The sequence below is a fragment of the Artibeus jamaicensis genome, unplaced genomic scaffold (genome assembly GCF_021234435.1).
Source record: "Artibeus jamaicensis isolate MK-2021 breed Jamaican fruit bat unplaced genomic scaffold, CSHL_Jam_final scaffold_1283, whole genome shotgun sequence".
Classification (NCBI taxonomy): domain Eukaryota; kingdom Metazoa; phylum Chordata; class Mammalia; order Chiroptera; family Phyllostomidae; genus Artibeus; species Artibeus jamaicensis.
The window spans coordinates 18,330,503-18,354,939 of NW_026522028.1; the positions used below are offsets into that span (position 1 = coordinate 18,330,503).

Genomic DNA, 24,437 nt, shown 5'->3' on the forward strand with positions numbered 1-24,437 from the left:
AGAGAGCTAGTTGTTCTGTCTCACTTGGATAGAGAAGAACAGAATCAAAATGCTCTTAGGATGTAAGGTATACATATTAGGCCCTAATGGTTAGGGCATATTTACAGAATTTGTTATTTATCCGAAAATCAGTTAACATGTTTGCAATCTTTTAAATTGGCCTGTCCTTGGGTAAAAAACCAAACTAAAGCCAAGAAAACAAAACCCAAGAAACAAAACCCTTGATTCGGGTTTCTAAAGTAAGATAGTCAAATCCTTTTACTCAGAAGATTACAATTCAGCATTTTTCTGCACATGGGCTGCTTTGTAAACATTGTTCTTGAGTAGAAACTTAATATATCTGTAGCTATTTTTAATCAGTTTTTAAAGCTAAGCTCCCCAGAGCTGTGTTTTACATATTCAGATAGAAATCCATGTCATTGAAATTGTATTCATTTCCTCCCACTTACTTCAGGTGAAGCACTGATTTAATGTAACATGTTCCTCTTTTCACCCAGATGTGATCCTTTTTCTCCCTCTTGGGAAGCTACCGCTTCAACGCAGACAAGGACATCCAAATCGAAATAAGTACATTTGACTGAGACTCTTGTACACTAAAAATAAACATTATACTTTACGCTCTTGTATTGTTTGAGGAATCAATATCATGATCGATCTTCCCCCAAAAGAATTTTTCCTTCTGCAGTGGAACTGATGGCAAGTGGGCAATGGCAAAAAGGACTTTCATGAAGTTAGTCAGAATGTGAGAGGTTTCCATAGCCACACATGGATCTTTACATACATGTCTATGTGTTTGGTTGTGGTTTTGCCTTAAAATAGTATCTCAAATGTTTCTCCTATGTCCTCAGTAATGTACAACACTTGAATTTGTCTTAAAATGGCTTCCAGTGTTATTAACGTGGGCACTGTCCTTCATATTATAAGTGTCAACAGAGTCTCTTTCTTCGTGACTAGAAATATTCCTGAAACACCACTCAAGTCATATTTTCTAAAGCACTAGCTCTTGCTCAAAGAAATGACAAGGTGAAGTCTTTCACGAAGTGGACATCTGATATATAATCTGATCTGCTATATAAATTTGGTTCTTCATCTAGTTTCTATGACTTGATTGGCCACGCCTGTATGTCAGAAATTGATGCTTAGAATAGTAATTTTCTGTTTGGTTCTTTTTCTTTAAAAAAAAGTACACTTTGCCTTTTTCCCTCCTATCAGGAGAAGCATTCACAAGTTGAAATGAGAAAGGTAAACCTTGATGGGCCCTTCGAACGTTAACAGTGATCCATTTAGGCCTGTCCCCAGCCAGCCTATACCACTCCTGAGCACCACAGGGGGTCTTTAGAGGTTACAGAGACAACGACAGATGTGAGGGTTTCTTACCAGCCACAAAGCAAAATCAGGGGGACTGGGGGGCAGGGGCAGTGTTCAGTCTAGACGTACCCCTCATGACAGATGTTGCCATTGATGAGGCTGAAAGTGGCCGCGGAAGGGTTGGTACTCTTGAAGGAGGTCATGCAGGTGGTACTTCTGCCGGTGCTGTGAGACCGGGTCAGCAGGCCAGGTCGGCAACAAAGGAGCTGGGTGTTGAACTGCTTTCTGAAACTCTTGCTAAGTAGGTAGAGGGCAAAGGGGTTGACGCAGGAGTTGGTGAAGGCCAGGAGGCGGGCGCAGATACTGGTGACGAAGTGGAGCATGGAAGTGTCCACCTTGGAGTAGTGGTAGGAGCGGTACAGGTAGATGACATGGTTGGGGAGCCAACAGAAGGCAAAGAGGCCCACAAACACCAGCACCGTCTTGGCAAGGCGCTTCCGGGATTCGATCTGAGGAGAGAGTTACACAGAGAGGAGAGAGGGACCCAGGGGTAGTGAGGGAGGATTGCAGACAAAGACTCAGACAGAAAGACAGAGGGGAAGAATTAGGGAAAGAGGCAAGTTCATAAAGCCATGGAAAATGATTTCAGTAGGAGAAACAGGACAGGAGAGAATCAGATGAATGAGAGAAAAGCATCAGAAGCAGATAGAAAAAGGAGAGTCAGAAACACAGAAATGAAGAAGCCAGAAAGCAGAAATCCGTGAGACAGAATACAATTAGACCAATGCCACCAAGAACAGATCTTTAAGCAAAGTTGATTACACGCTTGAATGGACTGCACACTGAAATTCTAGTAAGTGCTCTCTTTTCTCAGGAGGGCATTGGTGCAGTTTATCAGCCATGTGACTTCGTGTCTTTCTCCACGGCCAGAAATGTCTTATTTTTTCTGATGCTCACACACAAAAAAAAAACCCAAAACTCCCACAGTCAACTTAGTTCTTCCTCAATGGCCAAACTAAGATAATTAGCTGTTGTTGTTTTTGTTGTTGTTATTATTATTTTTTATCAATCTCAAGTTATTTCTGGACCATATTATAGAGGAAGGTTCTTACTGCAAGGGTAAGCATCTTTCTCATGAAAGAATTTGGAATACGATGTCCATTCACTATTGAGAGGTCTTTCCATCAGGGAAATAGTTTCTCTGAGACCTGTCACTCCCCCCTTACAAATAAAGCCTCTCCTTCCCCCCTGAAATCAACTCTGAAGCGTGAAGCCTCCAACTGAGTTAGCTGTACATTGAAATGGTTGGGAGGTCTTTCTGTATCTCCATCATTAATATGTAATGTAGTTTTGGGCTGGAAGGGAAGTTCTGAGAAAAAGTAGAAAGCCAAAGCCTCTGGCTTCTACCATTCTTACCGGAAGGATGAAGTTGCAGTGGTTACATGGTTGAGCAAAGGACTCTAACACACAGGAAGGGCATCCTGCCTTCCGGGCAGGCTAGGGAGTGCATATGCTCTCTTGCAATCCTCCAACAGCTTTACAACATAGGGGTTATTACTCTATATTGTGGATAAAGGAATTGAGGCTCACAGAGGGTAAGTCATAAGCCTGGGTTGGAAACTGAATCAGTGTGAGCCGGTCTTAATCAAACTACTTCTTTTTCTTCAACCAGCCTCATTTCCTGCCCCCTCTGCTTTTTCCCCATGTGGAAATCCTCGTCCTATTCAAACCATGTGATCATAATTTAAAGAAGTCACATCTCTCTGAGCCTCAACATTTTATTTTTTAAAAAACAACAACAATAACAAAACAATACTTTTTTCAGCTATTTCTCAAAAAAGAACTCATACTCTAAAGCAGGGGTGTCAAACTCATTTTCACCAGTGGCCACATCAGCTTTGAGGTTGCTCTCAAAGGGCCGAATGTAATTTTAGGACTGTATTCATGTAACTACTCCTTAACTAGGGGCAAGGAGCTCTACATTTGACCCTTTGAAGGCAACCGCTAGGCTGATGTGGCCCCTGGTGAACATGAGTTTGACATCCCTGCTCTAAAATCCTTCAGGTTCTCAACACCTCTCTAGCTCCGATCTTTAATAAGAGAACACGTTTATAAAGAACACCTGAATTGCTGGGCTTCTGTGGCTAGGAGTTTCCATTTGCCACCTGGACACAGATCCCCCCAACTCCCGTAATTGTAGAATCAGGTGATGTGATCACCTAACTACTGTACTTGTCAGTGGGGTTCAAAAGAAATGCAAGGGATCAAATCCCCAAGGAGGAAATGAATCCATCCTTAGCACCCACCTGCTTCTTGACGTGTATATTCCCTTCCACAGGCAGATTGGAAGCACTCTGGATCAGATTTTTAGCAATGAAGTAGTAGTAGACAGAAATGATGGACAGCGGAATGATGTAGAAGATCAGAAAGGAAGCCATGGAGTGGATTTTGGGGTGCAGCTCATTAGAGTGTGGGTATGGTGCACAGCTAATGAAGGTCTGATTGGTGCTTTCCTCGTGGAAAGGGTGTAGATCAGAAAACACAGCTTCTGGGATGGCCAGAAGCATGGAGATGATCCAGATCGATGCAGCTTTCAGGCAGATCTTCATCAGGGCATGGGAGGCCTGGATATCCATTGGCCGGACAATTGCTTTGTACCTGGGGCAGGAAAGAGCAAATGTTCTGCATAAGTTGCCTGATACTATTACGGATAGCAGGGCTCTGATGAGGTGAGGCAAACAAGGCACCTGTGTGCAATATTTAACAAGGTATTTACTCTCAGCTTCGTTCAAGTACCAACTGTACACAACCATGACAGTGAGCGACCACTTAAATGTTGCACCCCAGGTACCTCGCTCACCTTATTCTAGTCCTGGCCCTGAAAGATGCCTTCCCCTTTCTCCAGCAGTAATGCTCTGTCCGTATTCTCTCTTGATTTTAAGAATAATTCTGAGGAAAGATGAAGCTCTTTTCACTTCTCTTATTAAGTCATAGGACTTAGTAACAAAGCGTGTTTAAAGAAGGATACAGGAAAAGTCAGTTAGCCTTTTCTTTTTGACAAAACCTTCATTGTGAGCATTCAAAGGCAGTGTAGGGAACCCGAAGTTATTAAGTATTTATATATATGCCTTTTTTCCCTTTTTCAAAGGATATGGAATGAATAGTCTGCTGAAAAGTTTATACACAGGAGCATCCCTGTAGTTATCAAATTAATCCTTCTCCAGTTCTCCTACTTTCTTTCAGCCTCATCTCATCTTTTAGTATTCATGTCTTTTCTTGGTTGCTGTGCTGCACATGCCCCTGTCTTAGAGCAACTGTTCTGGGAAGCAGACACTGAGATGAAATCAAGAGGACAGAAAGTGTACTGGGGAGCGATGCCCGTGAAGGGGAAAAGGAAGGAAGATGGACTGGGCAAAGGGAGCTGTCAGACCCTGATGCCGACGTGACAAGGTTTACACCTGTTAGGGTGACCAACCATCTTAGGTGGCCTGAAAATTCCCCATTTTAGCACTGAAAGTCCTATATCCTGCCGAATCTCTGACTCCCAGCAAACTGGAACTCTGCTGGTCATCCCACAAGAGCTCAGTGGGAAGCTTGGGAGCAAAAATTACCGGATGGAGGAGTAACGTCCTGGGAAGAAAAGTTCAGGCCCTTATATCACCACCTTGCTTAGCTAACGGTGCGGGCTGCCCAAAAAGAGTGTGATCTCAATTACTACCCGATTCGGTCATTGGGCAGGCATTGCCCAAAAGAGCATGTCCATGGCTTGAAAGCGGAAGCAGACCATGAAGGAGCTGACAGCTGGACGTTGCAGTAACCACAGTCCCTGCAGCTGGACACTCAGTCATTTCTTCAAGGAAAGTCTAAGCTGAGCATCTCCACGTCTGCCATTACTCCTCACTTGATGCCCCACACTGGGGGCTGCACACTTATCTTGTGTACACCTGTGTGAGAACCCACTAAAAGCCGCAGTCCTGGTCAGTGGAGAGTGTGGTTTTTTTTTTCATCTTGGCATCTGCCAGCATTGTGATTCTCGCACACTCCACAAACATTTGTTCAATTGAACACAAGCTCCTATAAGTGTGGAAGTGTGGACCAACTACATGGGAGGGTGTTTACAGCTCAAAAGGCTGTGTTGAAAGTGGATTCTACCTATGCTACTCTTTTTTATCGTAGACTTTAGTGATGGAGGAACATTTATTTCTGCTTGTTTCTGTGTTGATTAAACCTCCCTTGAGTTATCAATCTTGGCTGCACCCTACCTCCTCACTCACTTTCCTCCTCCCTCCAGGTAAGGGGGGAAATTTATTAAGTGGAGAGTTTGGGGAAAAGAATCTGACATGTTCCTCGGGCTCAGAGAGCCCTATAGTTTTCTGTCCCTGATGAAGAGAATGGCTTGCCTAATAAAGGAAATCAGAGTGTCTGCAAGATCATTATTGCTGTGGACCTGAGTCACATTCTCCAATAGCTTTACCAGACACAGACCAATCATTTTTATTGTTGTGTCTCTGATTTCTTTGTCTAGCTCTCTGTCCCTGGCTTAGGTAGAGAAGAGAGGGCTAGTGTTCACTGTGCATCCCCGGCCCTGTGGAGCTACACTACAGACCTGCTTCATTGTGCCTGAGTTTGCTTTCCACCCCTAGTTGGTATTTGTTCATTTTAAACAATTATAAAAGACATAAAAATTTCAAAGAGATATCTACTTTCTTCTGGCAGTTTCTCTAGTCACTCACTAGTCATTTCAAACACTTTTATTCCTACTTTAGAATGTAGGCAAGAAATTGATATCTTTAATTAAAGGTATGTAAGTGTATTTACCCAAAGATGTACTATATGACTAAAGACATCCCTATTAGATTAAAGATAAAGTGGTAATTATGATTTCTATCTGCATTTTCTGGCAGATAACAGTCATCAACACCATTAACTCTCCTAGTGAAGGGGATTCACTCATACATGAGTCAGAAACCAGAGTGACTTACTTCCTTCTGTCTTGGGAATCTTGTATTCCTAAGTGCAAAATGCCATGAGTACTACTGAGCTGCTATTTCAAACTCTCATCTTTTAAAAGATAAAAGACAGTGTAAAAACCATTTTATAGGTTTTCAAAAAGAATAATTTGAATCTAAACCTAATTAAGCCTCTAGATCTATGTACCAGTTGTCAGGGAAAGTGGGAATAGAAGAACCTGCTAAATGAAGCCATGAAGATACAAATCCGGAATTGGAAAATTCTACAGGTATAATGACCCCATTTTCCCACCAAATATATAGCATAAAATAAGGGAGAATGATTACAGACAGATTGAAGTGTGTAAGACATGCCAATCGAGTGCAAGGTATATATTTTGGATTTTGATTCAAAACAAACAACCTATTTTTCAGACGATTGAGGAAAATCAAACATAGACCTCATACTGGTGATATCAAGGAATTGTTTTTACTTTTATTTTGTTTAATCCTTGCCCAAGAACACTTTTTTCATTATTTTGGAGAGGAGGAGAGACAGAGAGACATTGATGTGACAGCAACATTGACTTGTCGCCTCCCATATGCCCCCTTGATTGGGGATCAAACCCACAACCTTTTGGTATACAGGATGGTGCTCCAACCAACTGAGCCACACAGTTGGAGCCAAAGGAATTATTTTTAATGTATTGGGTGTGAGAATGGCACTGTGATTGTACTTTTAAAAGACTTTATTTATTTAAAACATACCCTATAGGCAAAGATTTCTTGGACAGAATGCTAAAAACACTAACTGTGTTTTAGTTTGAAAAAAGAAACTAAAATAGGTATTAGTGAAATAATATAATTTCTAAGACATACTTTTAAATATTGAGACACTTATAGATTACTTCTGCAACTAAAAATAAGTTGAAATCCATTGCAAATCATTTTCTGTTGTGGAATATTCGTAGAGCATCAGAGAAGTTAAAGAAATCTCATTTACTAAGCTCCTGCCCTGTGCCAAGCAGAGAATAACATATACGTTACCTCATGTTCGTTCCAGACAATGCCAACAAGTAGGTGCTATTATCCTCATTCGACAGGTAACCAATTGAAGCTCAGTTTCAGAGGTGGTGGACTCAATATTCAATTTAGGACCAGCTCTTCTCAGGATACCACAGCTCTTTCAGGAGAAAGCTTTGGGTAAGTTTCGCCCACAGGCAGGTACACAGATTAGATGCTTCCCAAATGTGTATGGAACATACCATATGCTCCCTGGAAGTCTAACAATTCTATAGATCATGGGACATATCCATGTATTTGTTCTTCCAGCTTAGACTGCCCTACCCAGAGCTCCCAATGCAGGGAGACACCACTGGGAAATTCTCATTTTGGAGTGATGGCTGGTTGGACTGGGGTAGATATTTCATCTGAACCAGCCAATGAACTGCCTTGCCAGCTACTAAAGAGTGTCTCCTTCTCTTAAGCATGTAAACTAAAAACCAGAGAGGACGTAATTATTCAAGGATAGATGTTAGAAAAACAAAGGTTTTGATGTCAAGGAAGGGATCAGGGCAGCCACGTTTCAACCATGTGCAAGAGGCATAAGCAGAGTGGGTGGACTGAAAGAAAGAGAAAAAATGAGGCAGAAATAAAAGAAGATGTTGAGATGATGCGGCCTTAAGTCATACACAGGGTTCTTGGTTCCTGGCCCATGAACAGCTTTTGAATGTACAGGAGGTCTCCTGTTATAAACTTAACAATTCTTCTGTCTACTTTTCACTTGACTTATTGTGAGTGGCTTCTGTTCTTTATCAACAGAAGAGTCTTATGGAGAACCGCTAGTCATGGTAGTCACCTAAAAGTTATCATCAGATGTATTTCCAGCATCATTTTGCATAGAGCATCCCCCACTCTGAAAGAATGAGCTGTCAACGTTCAATTATACTCCAGAGATAGACTAGTCTATGTCCTCTTTCAAAATTCTCCATCACTTTTCTGTCTCCTTTTTACTTTTTTTTATTGATTATGTCATTACATTTGTTCTATTCCCCCCCTCTGTTCTCCACCCTGCACACCCCTCCCCCACCATTCCCCCTCTTTAGTTCATGAATACGTGTCTCAAGTTCTTTAGATTCTATATTTCCCCTACTATTCTTACCTTGTCCCCTATCTATTTTCTATCTACTGTCTATGCTACTTATTTTCTGTACCTTCTCACCCCTTCTCCTTCTCCCACTCCCCTGTTGCTAACCCTCCGCGTGATCTTCATTTCTATGGTTCACTCCTGATCTAGCTGTCTTCTTAATTTTCTGTCTCCTTTGTGTCCAGTCTGAGACTCCATTCATCTCAATCCTACCCTTCTAAATTCCAGCTTTTAAGTATCATCTTGATGAAGCTTTTGCTGGCCAATCTGGGCCTCAATCATTTCCATTATTTCTCCTCACCTGTTTAATTTCATGACAGGATTATTGAGTGTTCTCATTTTATATTTACTATATGCACTATCTTAAGTTGTTCTCTAGCTTTCCATGGTTATGTCTTTTCTACCTGACTTCCTCATAAGTTTCCTGAAGAGAGAAACTTACACCTTCTCCTCTTCTCTTATGTTTGCACCTCTAAAAATATTACAGGTCCCTTGTCCTGCTTACCACTTATTTCCAAATAGAGGTTCAGCAAATACTTGCTAGTTAGTTAATAATATGTGACTTGCCGATGTCTCTTATTTACAACTCTTCATAATTTAGAGAACAGGTCCACTTTTACATACTTGGAAAGCATCGTTCTCCCATAGAATGACAAATTCACTCCTCTGATACTATGGCGCTCAGGACAATTGCTTCTCACTTCTGAAAACATCTGTGCTCCATTTTTGAAGTGCAAAATTGAAAAGGTCACAAATGTTCTCTGTAACAAGATTTATATGTGAAAGCTATTCTTGGCAAGTAGAAGTAGCAGGCTCCCACAGACACAGTTGGAAGGAAGACTTTGCCCACAGAAAGGTATGTTTTTTTATTTAAATATGGGCAAGTTTGTTTATTTTGAAGGCTCCAGCATTTCAGCCCCTATTTGTCCATAATCACCTTCTGAAGTCCGTAGGGGCCGTATAAAAACAGTATTTTTAACCCCCCATTATGTCCCTAATGCACATTACCTAGAGTGGGCTGAGGTAAAGAGAAAACGAAATGAACTAAATGGTCTCTGGTGTAATTGATGCACTGTCAGCATTTAAATTAAAATTTTCATACCTAATAACATTTGACAAGACTATTAGACGTTGGCTTTATTTTCTCCTGAGAATAACAGCAAGAAGTTTTCTGAAGAAATGTGAAGCAGTGATGAGCTGGCTTGTAAAATGACTGTGATCCACACCAATGGAACCTTATCTCCCATGGCACCATTACTCTCCAAATGCAGAGGTTGCTGGTCCTGGTTGCCAATGCCACTGTTATCTTTCAGTATGTAACAGATTATAGTCATCCTTCTCTGTTCTTCCCTGCAGGCTACATAACTCCAATGCTTTGTTTCACTCCTTTTAAAATACTTCAGTTTCCTCTGGGCTCAAATGTGGCCTTGGGAGGAAAGAGATATCTCATTCTCGATGGTAATTCTACCAACTGGCTTTATGGTCTTGAACAAATCGCAGACTCTTTGCACCTCAATATTCTCATCCCTGGACAAGAGATGATTCCTGCAACTTTAAATGTAATAACTGGTTCAGGCCAAAATGATGAAACTAGTGAGGGAAAGGTTTTAGGAAACACAATATTCACATAGTCTCAAAGTGTCTCCCTACAGACTATTATCTAATTGCAAAGGGGAAATGTACCTTTACGGTGCGGAAATCTGGAGGTCACCCCTTTAATCAAGTGGTCAAACTCAGGGTGAACTTCTCCAGTAGCCAAACTAGGCACAAGATCCAGGGACCATGATATCTTTAGAGACTCAAAAAAATGTTTTCATTTCTTTTAAAATCAGAAGAAAAATGGATGTAATCCATCTTGGATTATATTAGTGCCTATGACAATACAATTATAAAATGTAATTCTTAATATTTTTTATGGAGAAAAGTTCCCATGGAGGTGAAAGTGCCAACATCCCATGAAATTCATAATGTGACCCTGAACAAACTGACCATTATCAATGGTGGGACAATCTGAGACCATGTGCCTCCCAATGCAATGCAATGGAAAGAACATGACATTTTCTTTTTTTTTTAAAGATTTTATTTATTTATCTTTAGAGGGGAAGGGAAGGAGAGTGGAAGAGAAATATTAATGTATGGTTGCCTCTTGTGCATCCCCTGCTGGGAACTGGCCTGCAACCCAGGCATGTGCCCTGACTGGGAATCAAACTGCGATCATTTGGTTTGCAGGCCTGCGCTCAATTCACTGAGCCAAACCAGCCAGGGCGAACATGACATTTTCTATGCTTTATTCCTGTCCCAATTTTCAAGACTTGAATCCAACTATGAGGAAATGATCAGACAAATCGAAGTCTGCCACATTTTACAAACTAAATCTCTTGTATTCATCAAAACAGTGAACATAAATTTTTTTAGAAGAATGTAAGGGATCTAGTGTTCTACCTTTAAAAAGATTAGCCCTGGCTGGTGTGGCTCAGTGGATTGAGTACCAGCCTACAAACCAAAGTGTCGCTGGTTCAATTCTCAGTCAGGGCTCATGCCTGGGTTTTGGGCCAGGTCCCCAGTAGAGGGCGTGCAAGAGACAAGTACACATGGATGTTTCTCTCCCTCTCTTTCTCCTTCCATTCCCTTTTCTCTAAAAATAAATAAATAAGCAAAATCTTTTATAAAAATAAAAAGATTAAAGAAATAGTGCAAGCAATCTTTTTTGCAATATAGACTTGTATCAAATCATTATCTTACGCACCTTAAATTTATCCAATGTTTTATGTCAATTATATCTCAATGAAACTGGGAGGGAAATAGATCAAGTTGCACATCTCCTGGAGGGTATGACCGTATTTTGGAGTCCACTGTCCCAGAAGACATTGTTCAGAAAGTTTAGCTAGGGTTTCAGCAGGCTTTCTGAGAGTCTGTAGTAGAGCTCTTCCCGCCTCTGGAGGAAGTGAGCTTTAAATTCAAGTCAAGGCTGAGGATCATGGTCCATGTCACCAAGTGGAATTACATTTTTCCTTTTGTCATTTTCCTCAGAGAGATCAAGATACAGGTCATGGATCTATGCAGGATCTCCTCTGAGTAAAGTCCTGAAGCCACCTGTGCGTGAGTTGTGATTTCCCTTCCATTCTGTTTTCTCCCTGCGGGCACACACTGTCTCCCCGAAAGTAAACCCTGGTTTGGGAAGAGGTGTGCATATCAGCCATTGGCTCTTTACGATGGACCAAAGTCAGTTTGATCACTTTCCTGTATGTGAAGTCCTACCTCTAATTACATTGTGCCAAAGAGTCACATCTTTAAGTGGTAAACTGCTCCCCTCCACTGGTGTCGGGATTAAGGAAGAAAACCAAATAAATAATGAGAATGCCTGTACCCCACCTGCTTCAGCTATGGTGAAAGCAATGTGTTTCTGCACAGAGACACTATTCCCGTTCTTTGAGCTGTTAAACCAAATTTCCTGCCTCTTTCATCCCCATATATGCACCCTGAAGTGTAAATGCAACCTCAGGCCTAAAGTCAGATCTGAGCTCTTTCATATATTCAGAGGCCTCAAGGCCTAAAGAGGCCATTTGAATGAGACCTTAGAGCCAAGGTGAAAAGCAGATTCTTGCAGGGCCTCAAACCAGAGACTGGAAGGAGGCTAAAGAAAGAGCCACTACCCTGGTTTAGTGGATTGAGAGATGGTCTGTGAATGAAAGAGTTGCCGGATCAATTCCCAGTTAGGGCACATGCCTGGGCTGTGGGCTAGGTCCCCAGTAGGGGGCGCACTGGCGGCAACCACACAGTAATGTTTGTCTGCCTCTCTTTCTCCCTTCCCCTCTGCCTAAAAATAAATAAGTAAGTAAGTAAGTAAGTAAATAAATAAATAAATTTTTAAAAAAGAAAAGAAAGAAAGAGTCACTAACATGGGGAAGCTATAAGAAGAGCAATTGCCCTGACTCTGGTGGCTCAGTGGCCTGAGTGTTGGTCCTGCAAACTAAAAGGTTGCAGGTTCGATTTCTCTCCCTCTTTCTCCCTCCCTTCTCTTCTCTCTAAAAATAAATAAATGAAATCTTTCCAGAAAAAAACTAGTGCAGGTACTGGTTCTGGGATATAAGGGATGTAGAAGCTGGGGTATCAAGTGGGAAGAGAGATGCAAGCAGTTGTTGGCCATCTGATGGTGCTTTAGCAGAAGTTGAGCAAGTACCGTTGAATCTTGGACCCAAATGGGTTTCAGCGGGATGGTCTAATTCCACAACTCAGTGCTAATCTTATAAAGGAGCCGTCAGGAGGGGTGAAATCAGGATGAAGTATTACAGTTGCCAGTGGGTATATTTACAATGACAAAGAAGAGCAGTCACCAGTTAAATTTCAGTAGGTGTGCAAACATCCTGGCACAAGTTGTTCCTAGGCCATTCCTCAAAACTGTTATAGAGGGAAGGAATAGATATTTATAACTTGTTAGACCTTTTCAACAATTTATGAGCCAAAAAGTTTGAAGAATGTTTATAAATCCCATTTCCAAATTGTAGTTAGACACAGCCTGCATTTACTCTGCTGCATAGCATACGAAATACACAGAGAACGGGGGAAGATCACTCATGGTCTGGATGGAAGTTGTAATAGCCTTGGGATCATAAACTGTCTTCATAAAGTGTCATTCATCCCCAAACAGACACTGAGATAGGATTTGGGTGCAAGGAGTTTTTTCGTGAGGAGATTCCAGAAAACAGAGCAAAGGTCCCTCTCTGTGCAGGTTGAACACAGGCCTGCCAGGGACCTCCATGAGAGGCTGTGGTGAGCACATTCCAGAACTATGCCACCAAGAGGTTAGGAGGCTCGGATTTTTACCTGCCAGTACCCATTGCTTTTTGATCAAGATTTATCCTGTTGTGATGCCCTGGCTGGTGTAGCTCAATGGTTTGAGGACAGGCTGCGAACCAAAGGGTCACGGTTCGATTCTCAGTCAGGGCACATGCCTGAGCTGCAGGGCCAGTCCCCAGTGGGGGGCTTATGAGAGGGAACCATACATTGATGTTTCTCTCCCTCTCTTCCTCTTTCCCTTCCCCTCTCTCTAAAAATAAAAATATATATAAAATATTTTTTAAAAAGACATTTATCCTGTGGTATTCATTCTGTGACACTCCAGCTTTGGCCCAAAACTTCCCTCAGCCAGATGTTACCCTGAGTCAGAGAAAGAAAGGAAGCCCAGGTCTGTGAGTGACCTCTGGTGTACAAGCGCTACAGGCAAGCCCCCAACAGCACCCACTATGTAAATTCTCTGGATTTCGTCAGTTTATCAAACTTATCCATAGAAAATAAAGTATCAGAGAGAATATGAATTTTTAAATGTATTTCAAATGGTTGGGGATAAAAATAGAATTTTTAGGTTACCTCAATGCAATGCATTCTTTTCAGAATAAGAATAATTAAATCTCAAATGCCATTATGGTGTATGAATCACTGTGTCTAATTATAAAAACTTACCAGCACTATCATTAAATAACCCCAGATGAGAGGCTTTATACATGCTAAAGTCATGACCCACCTTTGGAGCTTACTGGTTCCTCTAGCCCAGGAAGTTGACCATGGCAATGTCGGGGGAGACATCACTGACTGCATGGAGATGGGAAGGTCTGCATGCTACTCCTATTTCCATAATTAGCTATTTTTGCATAAGCATGCTGTCTTGATTATTTTATTTTTTATTTCGCATAAACATATATCATTTACTGAGTGCCTAGTACAGCTCTTAATACTTTTCAAGAATTAATTTTTGCCCTGGATGGCATAGCTCAGTGGATTGAGTGCGGGCCTGCGAACCAAAGGATCATGGTTTGATTCCCAGTCAGAGCACATGCCTGGGTTGTGGGCCAGTTCCCAGCAGGGGATACACAAGAGGCAACCATACATTGATGTTTCTCTCCTTCTTTCCTTCTCTTCTTCCTCTCTAAAGATAAATAAATAAAAATCTTATTAAAATTAATTTTTGAATCCCTTATAACAATCCTAGGAAGTAGGTATTACTGTTGTTATCCTCTTCTTACAGATGTAGAAACTGAGGCACAAAGACGTTGCATTAACCACGTGGCAGAGCTAGGGCTTGAACAGAGGCTCCGTGGCCCATGTGTCCACACTTTAAACCACAAGACTTCAGTGCCTTCATTTTCTTCATCTGTGAATCAGAACTAATGATATCAACCTTACTTTGCTGTGAAGAAGAGCTAAATGAAGTGTTTCAAAAGCACTTTGAAAACCAGGAAGCACTATTTAAATGAAAGCTTATAATTGCTTTTCCTGAAAAGGCATGACTGTCCAGCAGATTGGCTAGTGGTCGAGATTTCAACAATACCTTCTCAGCTCCCTTATGAACATGAGTAACAATTGTGCTAATGGAGCAGTCACTGTTTGAGTAGGAACTCTAACATTTTATAAATAATATGACACATTATTTCATTTCATCATTACAAAAATTACATCAGCCCTATGATATATTACAGGTAAATACCCTTATTCCTATTTTATAGATCGGAAAACTGAAGCTCGTAGAGTGATTTGTCCAAAGCTACACAGCTGACAATTAGAAGAATCTGGGCTCAAATTCACACATCTCTTTAAATTGAATGCTTTTGAATTTATCCTCATTATGAGTACAGCTACACTAAATGTCACCTCCAAAAATTAGTAAAAGAGAGGAAGGAAGAGTTGGTAAATTTGTCTTCATGCAACTCTGAGGGTATATTAACCAATTGAAAATGTTTGCTTTGAGTCAGCAAAGACATCCACAATGAAGGTAGTCTAAAAGCAGTTAGTTACTTTGATGACTTTTTCTCAGTTAAAAATTTTTGTATAAAAGTGCTATGTGGAATCTAAGCAGCAATATAAAAAAAACAAACTGAAACATATTTACAGATACTGAGAACAGGCTGATGGCTGCCAGAGGAAAGAAGGGTTGAGGGGTTGGTTGAAAAAGGTGAAGGTGTTGAAAAGTACAGATTGGTAGTTACATAATAGTCCTGGGGATGTAAAGTAGAGTGTAGAAAATACAGTCAATAATATTGTGATAGCTATGAACGGTGCCAGATGGGTACTGGAAATATCGGGGGAGATGGAAGCTTTGTAAACTGTATGATTATCTACTCACCATGACGTCCACTTGAAACTAATACAAAATATGTTCAATGTAAACTGTAGTTGAAAAAATCAGAAGTGCATAGAAATGTTAGACAACTGATATAAAATGAGAAAACTATTCTCAGACGTACTACATTTATCCATTGGTTTTTGGTAGGTTTTTTTAGTTTAAAGCAACTGAAGTTTAGTATGGAGTTAAACAAAAATAATATGTGGGTGGATAAAACAACTATGGGGCATTCATACAATGGAATACTACTTAGCCATAAAAAAGGTTTCTCTTGCAACAGTGTTGATGGACCTGGAGAACATTATTATTTCACTTATGTGGAATCTAAAGAACGAGCTGAACAAACAAGCAAAATAGAGACAGACTCATAGATAGAGAGCAGGCTGACAACTCTGGGTGGAAGGTTGGGGGTGGAGGGATTGAGTGAAAAGGAAAAAGGGCTCATGGTCATGGACAACAGTTTGATGATTGCAGGGAGTAGTATAAGGATGATAAATGTTAATGGAAAAACTGCAATAGAAATAATTTTTAGCTAAAAAATGTGTTAATTGTTCATTATAAAAATTTAGGCAGTAGAAAGTTCTAGAAACAAAAAAGAAGACAATCATCCATGTCTTACATGTGATGTTTTGATACATTTCCTTCCGATTTTCTTTTATCTTTATACAGAATTGAGAGTATGCAATTGTGTGTCTTTTTCTTAGGACCTGTAGCCTAAGCATTTCAGTCTCACACAGATGCCCATAGCCCTCTTGCTAGCAGGCGGCACTCTGCAGATTCTGGCTGGTCTCTCTGGGCACCATGTCCATTCAGCTCCAAAGAGCCCAGGTGGTCACTAGAGGGCAACATCTGTGCATTTACAGATTCTTTCCAGGATTAGCTTCAGACAAAGCACCATGCCTAAATGAAACAAAGCACCCCCACTCCTCCAGAACTAGTGCATCTAACAACCAAAAGCATATTTTAAGCATGAACTTCTGCGTGCTCCTGTACTTGGTAAAAAAGAGGTCAAGAAGCATAAGCCCTGGACACTCAAGTGACATTTTCTCTAATTCCATCCTGGAAATTAAAAAGGTTCATGCATCCTGGGTCACAGGATTGCGAGTTCCTTAATAATCAGGTCTATGCCTTAATCATTTTATACCCATTTCATTTACTAAACAAACATACAATTAACACTGGAAATCTAGAGCTGGGCCCCAAACCCGGCCTGTACTATCTTACTTTCAGATGAGAAAAAGGGCTCAAGATAACCCATTCCTCCCCTGCCACCCTCCCAGCCAAACACTCCTCTCATGCCTACTTATACCAAATGACTCTGGACATCATCTTATTAGCCTTTTCCAAGAGATCTCCTCCAGCCTAAACAGTTCCTATTTCTTGAAGCATTTCAAGCCCAGATTTCTTGGGGGTGCTGAGCAAATTCCACAATTTTAAGGTAACTTGCTTACAGGAGTCTATGATGAAAGACCTTAGAGACGCAGCATGACGTGTGATGTGAGACATGGGGAGTAGGCGATGAGAAGCACAGTGTCTGTCTGCATCTTCACTCCATCAGTGAGCAACAGGAAGGCTCTGCCCCCGTATGCACTACCCCTGGGAGCTGGCGTCCAGCTAAGCCTTGATTTAAAAGTATCTGCCCTGGCTGGTGTAGCTCAGTGGATTGAGCACGGGCCTGAGAACCAGACAATCGCGGTTCGATTCCCAGTCAGGGCACATGCCAGGGTTGCAGGCAGGTTCCCTGCAGGCCAGTTCCCAGCAGGGGACGCACGAAAGGCAACCACACATTGATGTTTCTCTCCCTCTCTCCTTCCCTTCCCCTCTAAAGATAAATAAATAAAATAAAAATCTAAAAAAAAAAGTATCTTATTCCTTTCAACATCTGTTGGTATTACAGAGGACCCAGGGAATTCTGGAACGCACACGTTGCTTGACGATATTGACTTGACTCTCAGTTTTTGGATGATCCAAAATAATGTGAGTGATATGCCATTCCTCATATCCTAATGCATCACACAGCTGTATGATTCGTGTTGATCATATCCCTTAGGAAGTCTCCCTGGGCTCACTGAATAAGGCTCACAGATTGCCCTCGGTCCCACTCCATTAAAATAGGAGACTCACTGCTAAATGGCCACCTCAGCACAGGCCTTTATAGCAGGGACAGCGAACAAAGGCCCATTGAGCAGACCTGGCCCTCTGCCTGTTTCCATATGGCCCAAGAGCTAAGAATGTTAATACATTTTGAATAGTTGGGGAAAATTCAGAAGAATAACATTTTGGGACACATAAAAATTACAAGAAATTCATATTGCAGTGCCCATAAGTCAGGTTTTACTGGCACACAGCCATGCTACCTCCTTTTGCTTGTCTAAAATCTATGGCTACTTTTGCACTATAATGGTAGAGATAAGTGGCTGCAACAGAGACCTTATGGCCTATAAACCCCAAAATATTTACCATATTTCCTTTTGAAGAATCAGTTTAGCAGTCTTGTACCTATGTGCACTGAATGTGTGAACATGGCCAACATTATTGTCATTCTCGTCCTATGCACAGCATAGCTGTGGGTTCCTTTATTTTTTTTAAGATTTTTTTTGTTTTTTTTAGAGGGGAAGGGAAGGAGAGAAGGAGAGAAATGTCAATGTATGGTTGCCTCTCGTGTGTCCCCTGCTGGGAACTGGCCTGCAACCCAGGCATGTGCTCTGACTGGGAATCAAACCATGATCCTTTGTTTCGAAGGCCCGCACTCAATTCACTGAGCTACACCAGCCAGGGCTGCTTCCTTCTTTAAAAGGAGGGAAGCCCGTCCTCTATTTGATACAGCACCACCTGCTAGGCTCATTAATGTGTGTTGATGAAGAGACTAGGCCACTGACATTTGCCATTGGGCTTTTAGTGTTAAACACTCATTGCTCAGGATCTTTAGTCAGTTTATCAGTACATTTAAGTACCAGAATCAGACTTTGCTTGGCAAGATGGATATAAAAGTCCCTGGCCATTAAGGATTTAAAATCTGGTTGAGGAAGCAAGATATACCCAGGTAAAGCCATCAAAGAAAAACAAAATGATACTTATGTATGTATATCCCCTTTTGTGAAGTAATTTCAGAATAAATTATTCTAGGTCAGTATATGGATGGCCGTTAGCACGGTACAGACATATGAGTATATGTTTAACTACAACCTATTTTAGATGTAACTATGGAATAGAAAACTTAGAAATCATCAAGTCCCATTTCTTTAGCTTACAGAAGAGCAAACTGGTTAGCTGAGAATCAATACTATAACCATGGTCTCTGGATCTTCACTTCAGTTATATTGGACTCTAGCATTTGAGACTCGAGTGAAGTGTTTTGAAAGAACAAGTAAAGAATGCCTAAAACTAAATATTTACTACACTTAAGCCATTGTTTCAATCTTCAGTTTCACCTCTGTTGACAATATAGAAAAGATGCCACATTCTGATTGTCCTGTTTCCAAGCATTTAAAGTGGAAGGGGGGTAAAAATGAAAATCTCAATCTATTTAGATCACCATTTATTTTTTAAAAACTAAGCATTTTCCTTACGCTCTCATGGATAAAGTACTGTAATTTTGTTTTTACATAATTTTATATTGTTCTTAAATTGTGTTTAAAGTGTTTGTCATAACAGAGGCCTGACCCTAGTATGAAATTGCCTGCCAATAAAAACCACCACCAAAGGGAAAAAAGAAAACTTGGAAAGCTTAAAGTTGCCTGTAGTTATTCTATGTAGAGGCATAAAGAAATAAGTGAGTCACGTGGACATATTATTGTCACAGTAAATTCCTCTCACACAGAAATAAATTTCTATATGTGTGGCATTTCACATTTCCCCCTATTTCTTCCGTATGTAATCTTTAGCTATTACCACTAGTCAACTGGTTCAGACGAACTGATGATACAATGAAAAAAAGAGTAGTAAGGAAGTGAAGTTTAGAGAAAAGTACCTTAAGAATATTTTGGTTCTTTTCGTCTTAAGAAATTTTAGCTATTATCAATCACTGTATAACAAAATGTAGGATCTAGCTCCTGCTTATTGGGGCTAAGAGTCCTGGCCTAGTTGAAAGATCCCAGAGCTTTGATGTACCTACAACACTTCGCAGTGTCCACTGCTGCAGGCCGCAGCTGAGATTCCTGACTTACTCACTTTGAACTTCACCAGAGCTTACTTCTCTGAATCTAAATTGCTGAGATAATTTGAGCCTCTGAATGCTGATCCCACAGGTCTGACCAGGTAGTTCTGTACTCCTTTTTAAAGGAGCTGGGAGGTGGATAGCTTCGAGGGCAATGGGTCAGATCTGTAAGAGAGGTGGTATAGGATTTTCCACTTCTGTTAATGGTAAACTAGCTTACTGCTGACCAACTCCCCTGAAATGACAAGCTAGAAACCCTCTTTGAAAACATCAGAGAAATAGCAAGGCAGGTAGGATTTGAGGGGCCAAAACCCTGGAGAGAGGGGAAATGCCAAGAAGTGAAGCCATTATTCAGCATCATTTCCTGCTCAAGGCATTTTCAAAGTTCGAAGCAGCAGCACAGAAATTGAGAGCTTTGCAGAGCTTCTAGCAGTTTTAGGATAAAGACGGACAATAAATGGAGGTCAGGGCCCACCTAGAAGAGAAGTCCAGGTAAACAAGCCAGGCTTTCAGCTGAGGTGCACAAAGGGGTACATCCTAGTAGTAAGGCTGAACCATAAATAGACCCATTCTCACAAAGACCCAAGCCCAGTCTCCATCCCTGATTGGGTCAGATTCACAGTCACCTCCCAAGTGCCTGAAAGGAGCAAAAGCTAATCTTTCCTGGAAGATAACACTGTCCAGAGCTTCAGATTATTTATAGTTCTTCTCATAGAAAATCAGGTAGTGAAAAACATTGTATCTTATATCAGGAGGTAAAACGAAATGGCCAAAAAGCAAAGAAGAAAATATGTAATAGAGACAGACTTTGAGAGGTTCCACATATTAAGGTTGCCAGAGAGGGATTTTACAATATACTGGAGCTAATTCAAGAAATTAGATGACAAGATGGCACCAAACAGAAATTCTAGAACTGAAGTTAAGAATTAAATAGGAGCTTTAGAAACAGACTAGACAGCTGAAAAGAAGATTAAAGACCCGAAAAGGTCAAAACTGATTACAGTGAGAAAGAGGAGTAGAAAATGCAGAAAGGGGAGTAGGAATTTCATGGGACATGGTGAAGTGGTAAAATGAAATTGTGCTTAAAATAATTTTTGGTAACAGAGACCTGACCCTAGTATACAAGTCCTTGCCTCAATAAATGCAAACCATGAGAGGAAAAAGCTGAAAGTTGACCTATAGTTTTTCTGCTTATATGTAGACACAATAGAGAAGGAAAGGAAAAACAGCGTGAGACAGAGGCAATATTTGAACTTGTAATGGTTGAGGTCTTTCCAAAATTAGCTGAAATCTTCAAGCCACAGATTTAAGAAAAACTATGAATTTCAAGCAGGAACATACAAAGAAAACCACACTTAAATACATTATAGTGATGCTGCTGAAAGCCAAAGATAAGGAGAATTTTTTTAATCTGTCAAAAAAATCAATAATTTTAAAGGAGCAACAATGAAACTGACATCTGAGTTCACAGCGGAAGTCAGAGGACAGTACTTCAAAGTGTGAAAGATATGAGGGCCAGGCTAGAATTCTGTGCTCAGTGAAAATATCTTCCCCCAAATTACACGAAATAAAGACATTTTCAGACAAAACCAGAAAATGTATTTCCCTTAGATGTACACTAAATGAAATACTGAAGGGCATTCTCCGGGCAGAAGCGAAATGATTTCATATGAAACCAGAGAAGCAGGAAGGAATGGAGAACAATGGGAAAGGTAAATACAGGAATCAGTGTAAATGTCAACGTAAATATGAGTAAATGTAAAGTATGTAAAAACACTAAACACAATGTCTAGTAGGGTTTAAAATATAGAGAGAATTAAAATATAGAATAATGATAACCAAAAAAAAAAGGACAGGAAGGAATTAAAAGGAGGTTAAAGTCCCCTATTATCCTTAAATTATCTGGGAAGCAAGAAAGTTCCAATTTATAGTAAATTCCAATAAGTCAAGGATGCATCTTGTAAACTCTAGGGTAGCCCCTCAGACCACACTAACAAGAGCTTATATTTAACAAGCTCATGAGGGGAGGAGGAATAAAATGATAAAAATATTTAATTAATGTAATAGAGTGCAAGAAGGGAGGGAAAAGCGAGTACGAAACAGATGAGAACAATAAAAACTAAATAAAAAGATAGTAGATTTAAATCTAAATACAGTATCCGGCACAAATAATGCCCCTATTACAAAATCATAAGCATGTAATTCTATGACCTAAAAATATCATATTCAAGTATACCATATAACATCTTAGGTTTAATGTTCAAGTTAAAACTATAAATTATTACACCCATATTATTACCCTGCAAACCACACTCAAGCAGGCCTTACTTGTCCTAGACCTTGTATATTAACAGAATTGAGTTTATTATGTCCATGTTAGAAGACAGGAACCTGTAGCCAACTTACAAATAGCAAATATATTTGTGTAAAGTCATTCATTTTATGTATACTGATATAAATCCCGACATTGATGACGATAACTTAAAACTCAATGCAAAGACACCCATGGCAAATAGATTAATGGGAATCATCAATTAAGTGCGTATTTAAGATCAGTCCAGGCACACGGAAGCTTGAAATGTGGAATTTTATAGCCCATATAGAAGGGATGTCAAACTCATTTTCACCAGGGGCCACATCAGCCTTGCGGTTGCCTTCAAAGGGCCAAAATAATGCTAGGACTGCATACATGTAACTACTCCTTAATAGTTAAGGAATTGAAATTACATTCAGCCCTTTGAAGGCAACTGGGAGACTGATGCGGCCCCCACTGAAAATGAGTTTGATATCCCTGCCATACAGGAAAGAAGCTTAAGAGTGAGTTTCTCAAACAATCCTAAGCATTGGATAATGATCCTAAATATTTATGTAACATTACTAATAATGAGTTATGAAACTTAAAGAAAATTTTCTAATCTGTCATTAATAAGTTGATTTTAATCAACCATGTGAAACACTGACTTATCTTTCTGGTTTCTCTATAGAAAATGATATTTCCATACCATTGTCATTTTAAGAGGAGAGAAATGAGGATGAAGCCAATATGTTTGAGAAAATAAGTGTGGTAGATGCGTATCAGGCAGTTGATAGATACCCTGTTATTTTTCTGCATTTTGTGATGTTTGTGGAATTTATCAACTTATTTAAATTTGTAATTCATTGTGATTCGTAATGGAATATAGGATTTCTAAATATTTTTAAACATTCACTTCTCTACCTAACTTTGTATTTATAATTTTTCTTGTTTTTCTTAAAAACTAGCCTCCAAACAGTACCCGTGAAACCTGCATAAGGTCCTATCATCAAGGGTCAAGAAACCACTCTTTTACTGCAGTCACTGCTAAGCATCAAAGGAAGTAAATATGATTTAGAGACCAAAACCAATAGTCCTAGTTCACTCAGTAGAACCTACCCAAATTCATTCATTTCTTAATTCCTTCATGCATGCTTCTTTTCATTTGAGGCAAGATAGTAAGGACCCAGAAAACTTCTTGTTATGTGGAATGGGGAACTGAGACAGCTGGTAGAGTGGCCTCTTGCAGCACTCTGACTCACCTGCCTCCTTCTCCCTTGTACACCCACTGCCTTAACCATTAAGCCCTCAGGACAATGAGCTTGTGATCAGCATTAAATTATTTGGGAACAAAGCCTTGGGTCTGTTGACTACAGAGATAGAGGTTGGGTTCAACTAGAGATAACAGCTGAGCCTCAGTTCCGTGTTTCAGCTCTAGGCCCAGAAAAGCAGCAATACCAGATGAAGCAACATGGTAGCTGGAATAGGACCAACTGCACTGACTAATGACCCTACATTAGCTCCAACCAATCACTATAGACCACAATCGTGACCCTAAATGCTAGTTTTGATGAATCGCATATTAAAGGACACATGTGGAAAGCTGACTTATATTCTATTGAGATCTTCCCCTGTGACCTCCCGTACAATACCTGCCCTTGGAAAACAAACAAAAACCCTTAAGACAAAGAACCCCGTGCATACTCTCTGCGTAGAACATGCCCATGCCTTATTCAGGCATGTATCTTTGCTTTTTTCCCCCTAAGCTCTAAGTTTCCCCACTAGACTTGCAACCAGGGGAGCAGTGGGCAGTGACAGTTTATCTTGGGCTAAATCCTCTGAATGAACCTGTCTCCAAGATTCATTCTTTTGCCTTTGTAACTTGTTCCCTGACTCCAAGCAGCTCAGCTGGTTCACTTCTTGTGCCTCTGTAACTGTCTTTCTAAAAGGCCAAGGCAGCTCTCTGAGAAGCCTAATTGATGTAGTCTAGAAAAAAGTAGGAGCTAGGGGTGGACAAAGGGGATAGACAACAAAGGACGTGAGAAAATTTCGGGGATAATGAAAATGTTCTGTGTTGCGATTGTGGTGCTAGTGGTTTAATGACTATATGAGTCAAAATTCATAGAATCTTGTACAATTAAAAATTTACTGAATGTAACCAAATGTATGGTTACATACATTTTTACTGGATGTAAAAATGTAACTAAATGTAACACACCTCCATCAACCAAAAAAAAGAAATTGGATGGTAGAAAAGTGTTGATTATTCCTTTAAACTGAGTAGCCAATGAAGACCTACAAAAGGTGACCTTTAATGTGTGAAGTGAACCAGCAGCTTCTTAGAGATTTTGAAGAAAATAAAATTATTTTAAGTAGCAGCAAACATCAGATATTAATCACCAGAGTTTCAAAGGTGACTGTAATAAAAAAATATTTTGGGAGGAAGAAAAAAAGGAATGGAGAAATTT

General features: G+C 40.3%; 1 protein-coding gene across 1 annotated transcript in view; it reads right to left on the minus strand.

Annotated features, from left to right (window-relative positions):
- Positions 1-227: 227 nt before the first annotated feature.
- GRPR (gastrin releasing peptide receptor) overlaps positions 228-24,437 on the minus strand; it is a 39,781-nt gene continuing 15,571 nt past the window's right edge. Inside the window, exons 2-3 of the mRNA XM_037157494.2 lie at positions 3,615-3,966; positions 228-1,817 (exon numbers count right to left, since the gene is read on the minus strand). Coding sequence (XP_037013389.2) covers positions 1,428-1,817; positions 3,615-3,966 — 742 coding nt within the window. The 3' untranslated portion in view covers positions 228-1,427. The remainder of the gene's footprint in view (positions 1,818-3,614; positions 3,967-24,437) is intronic.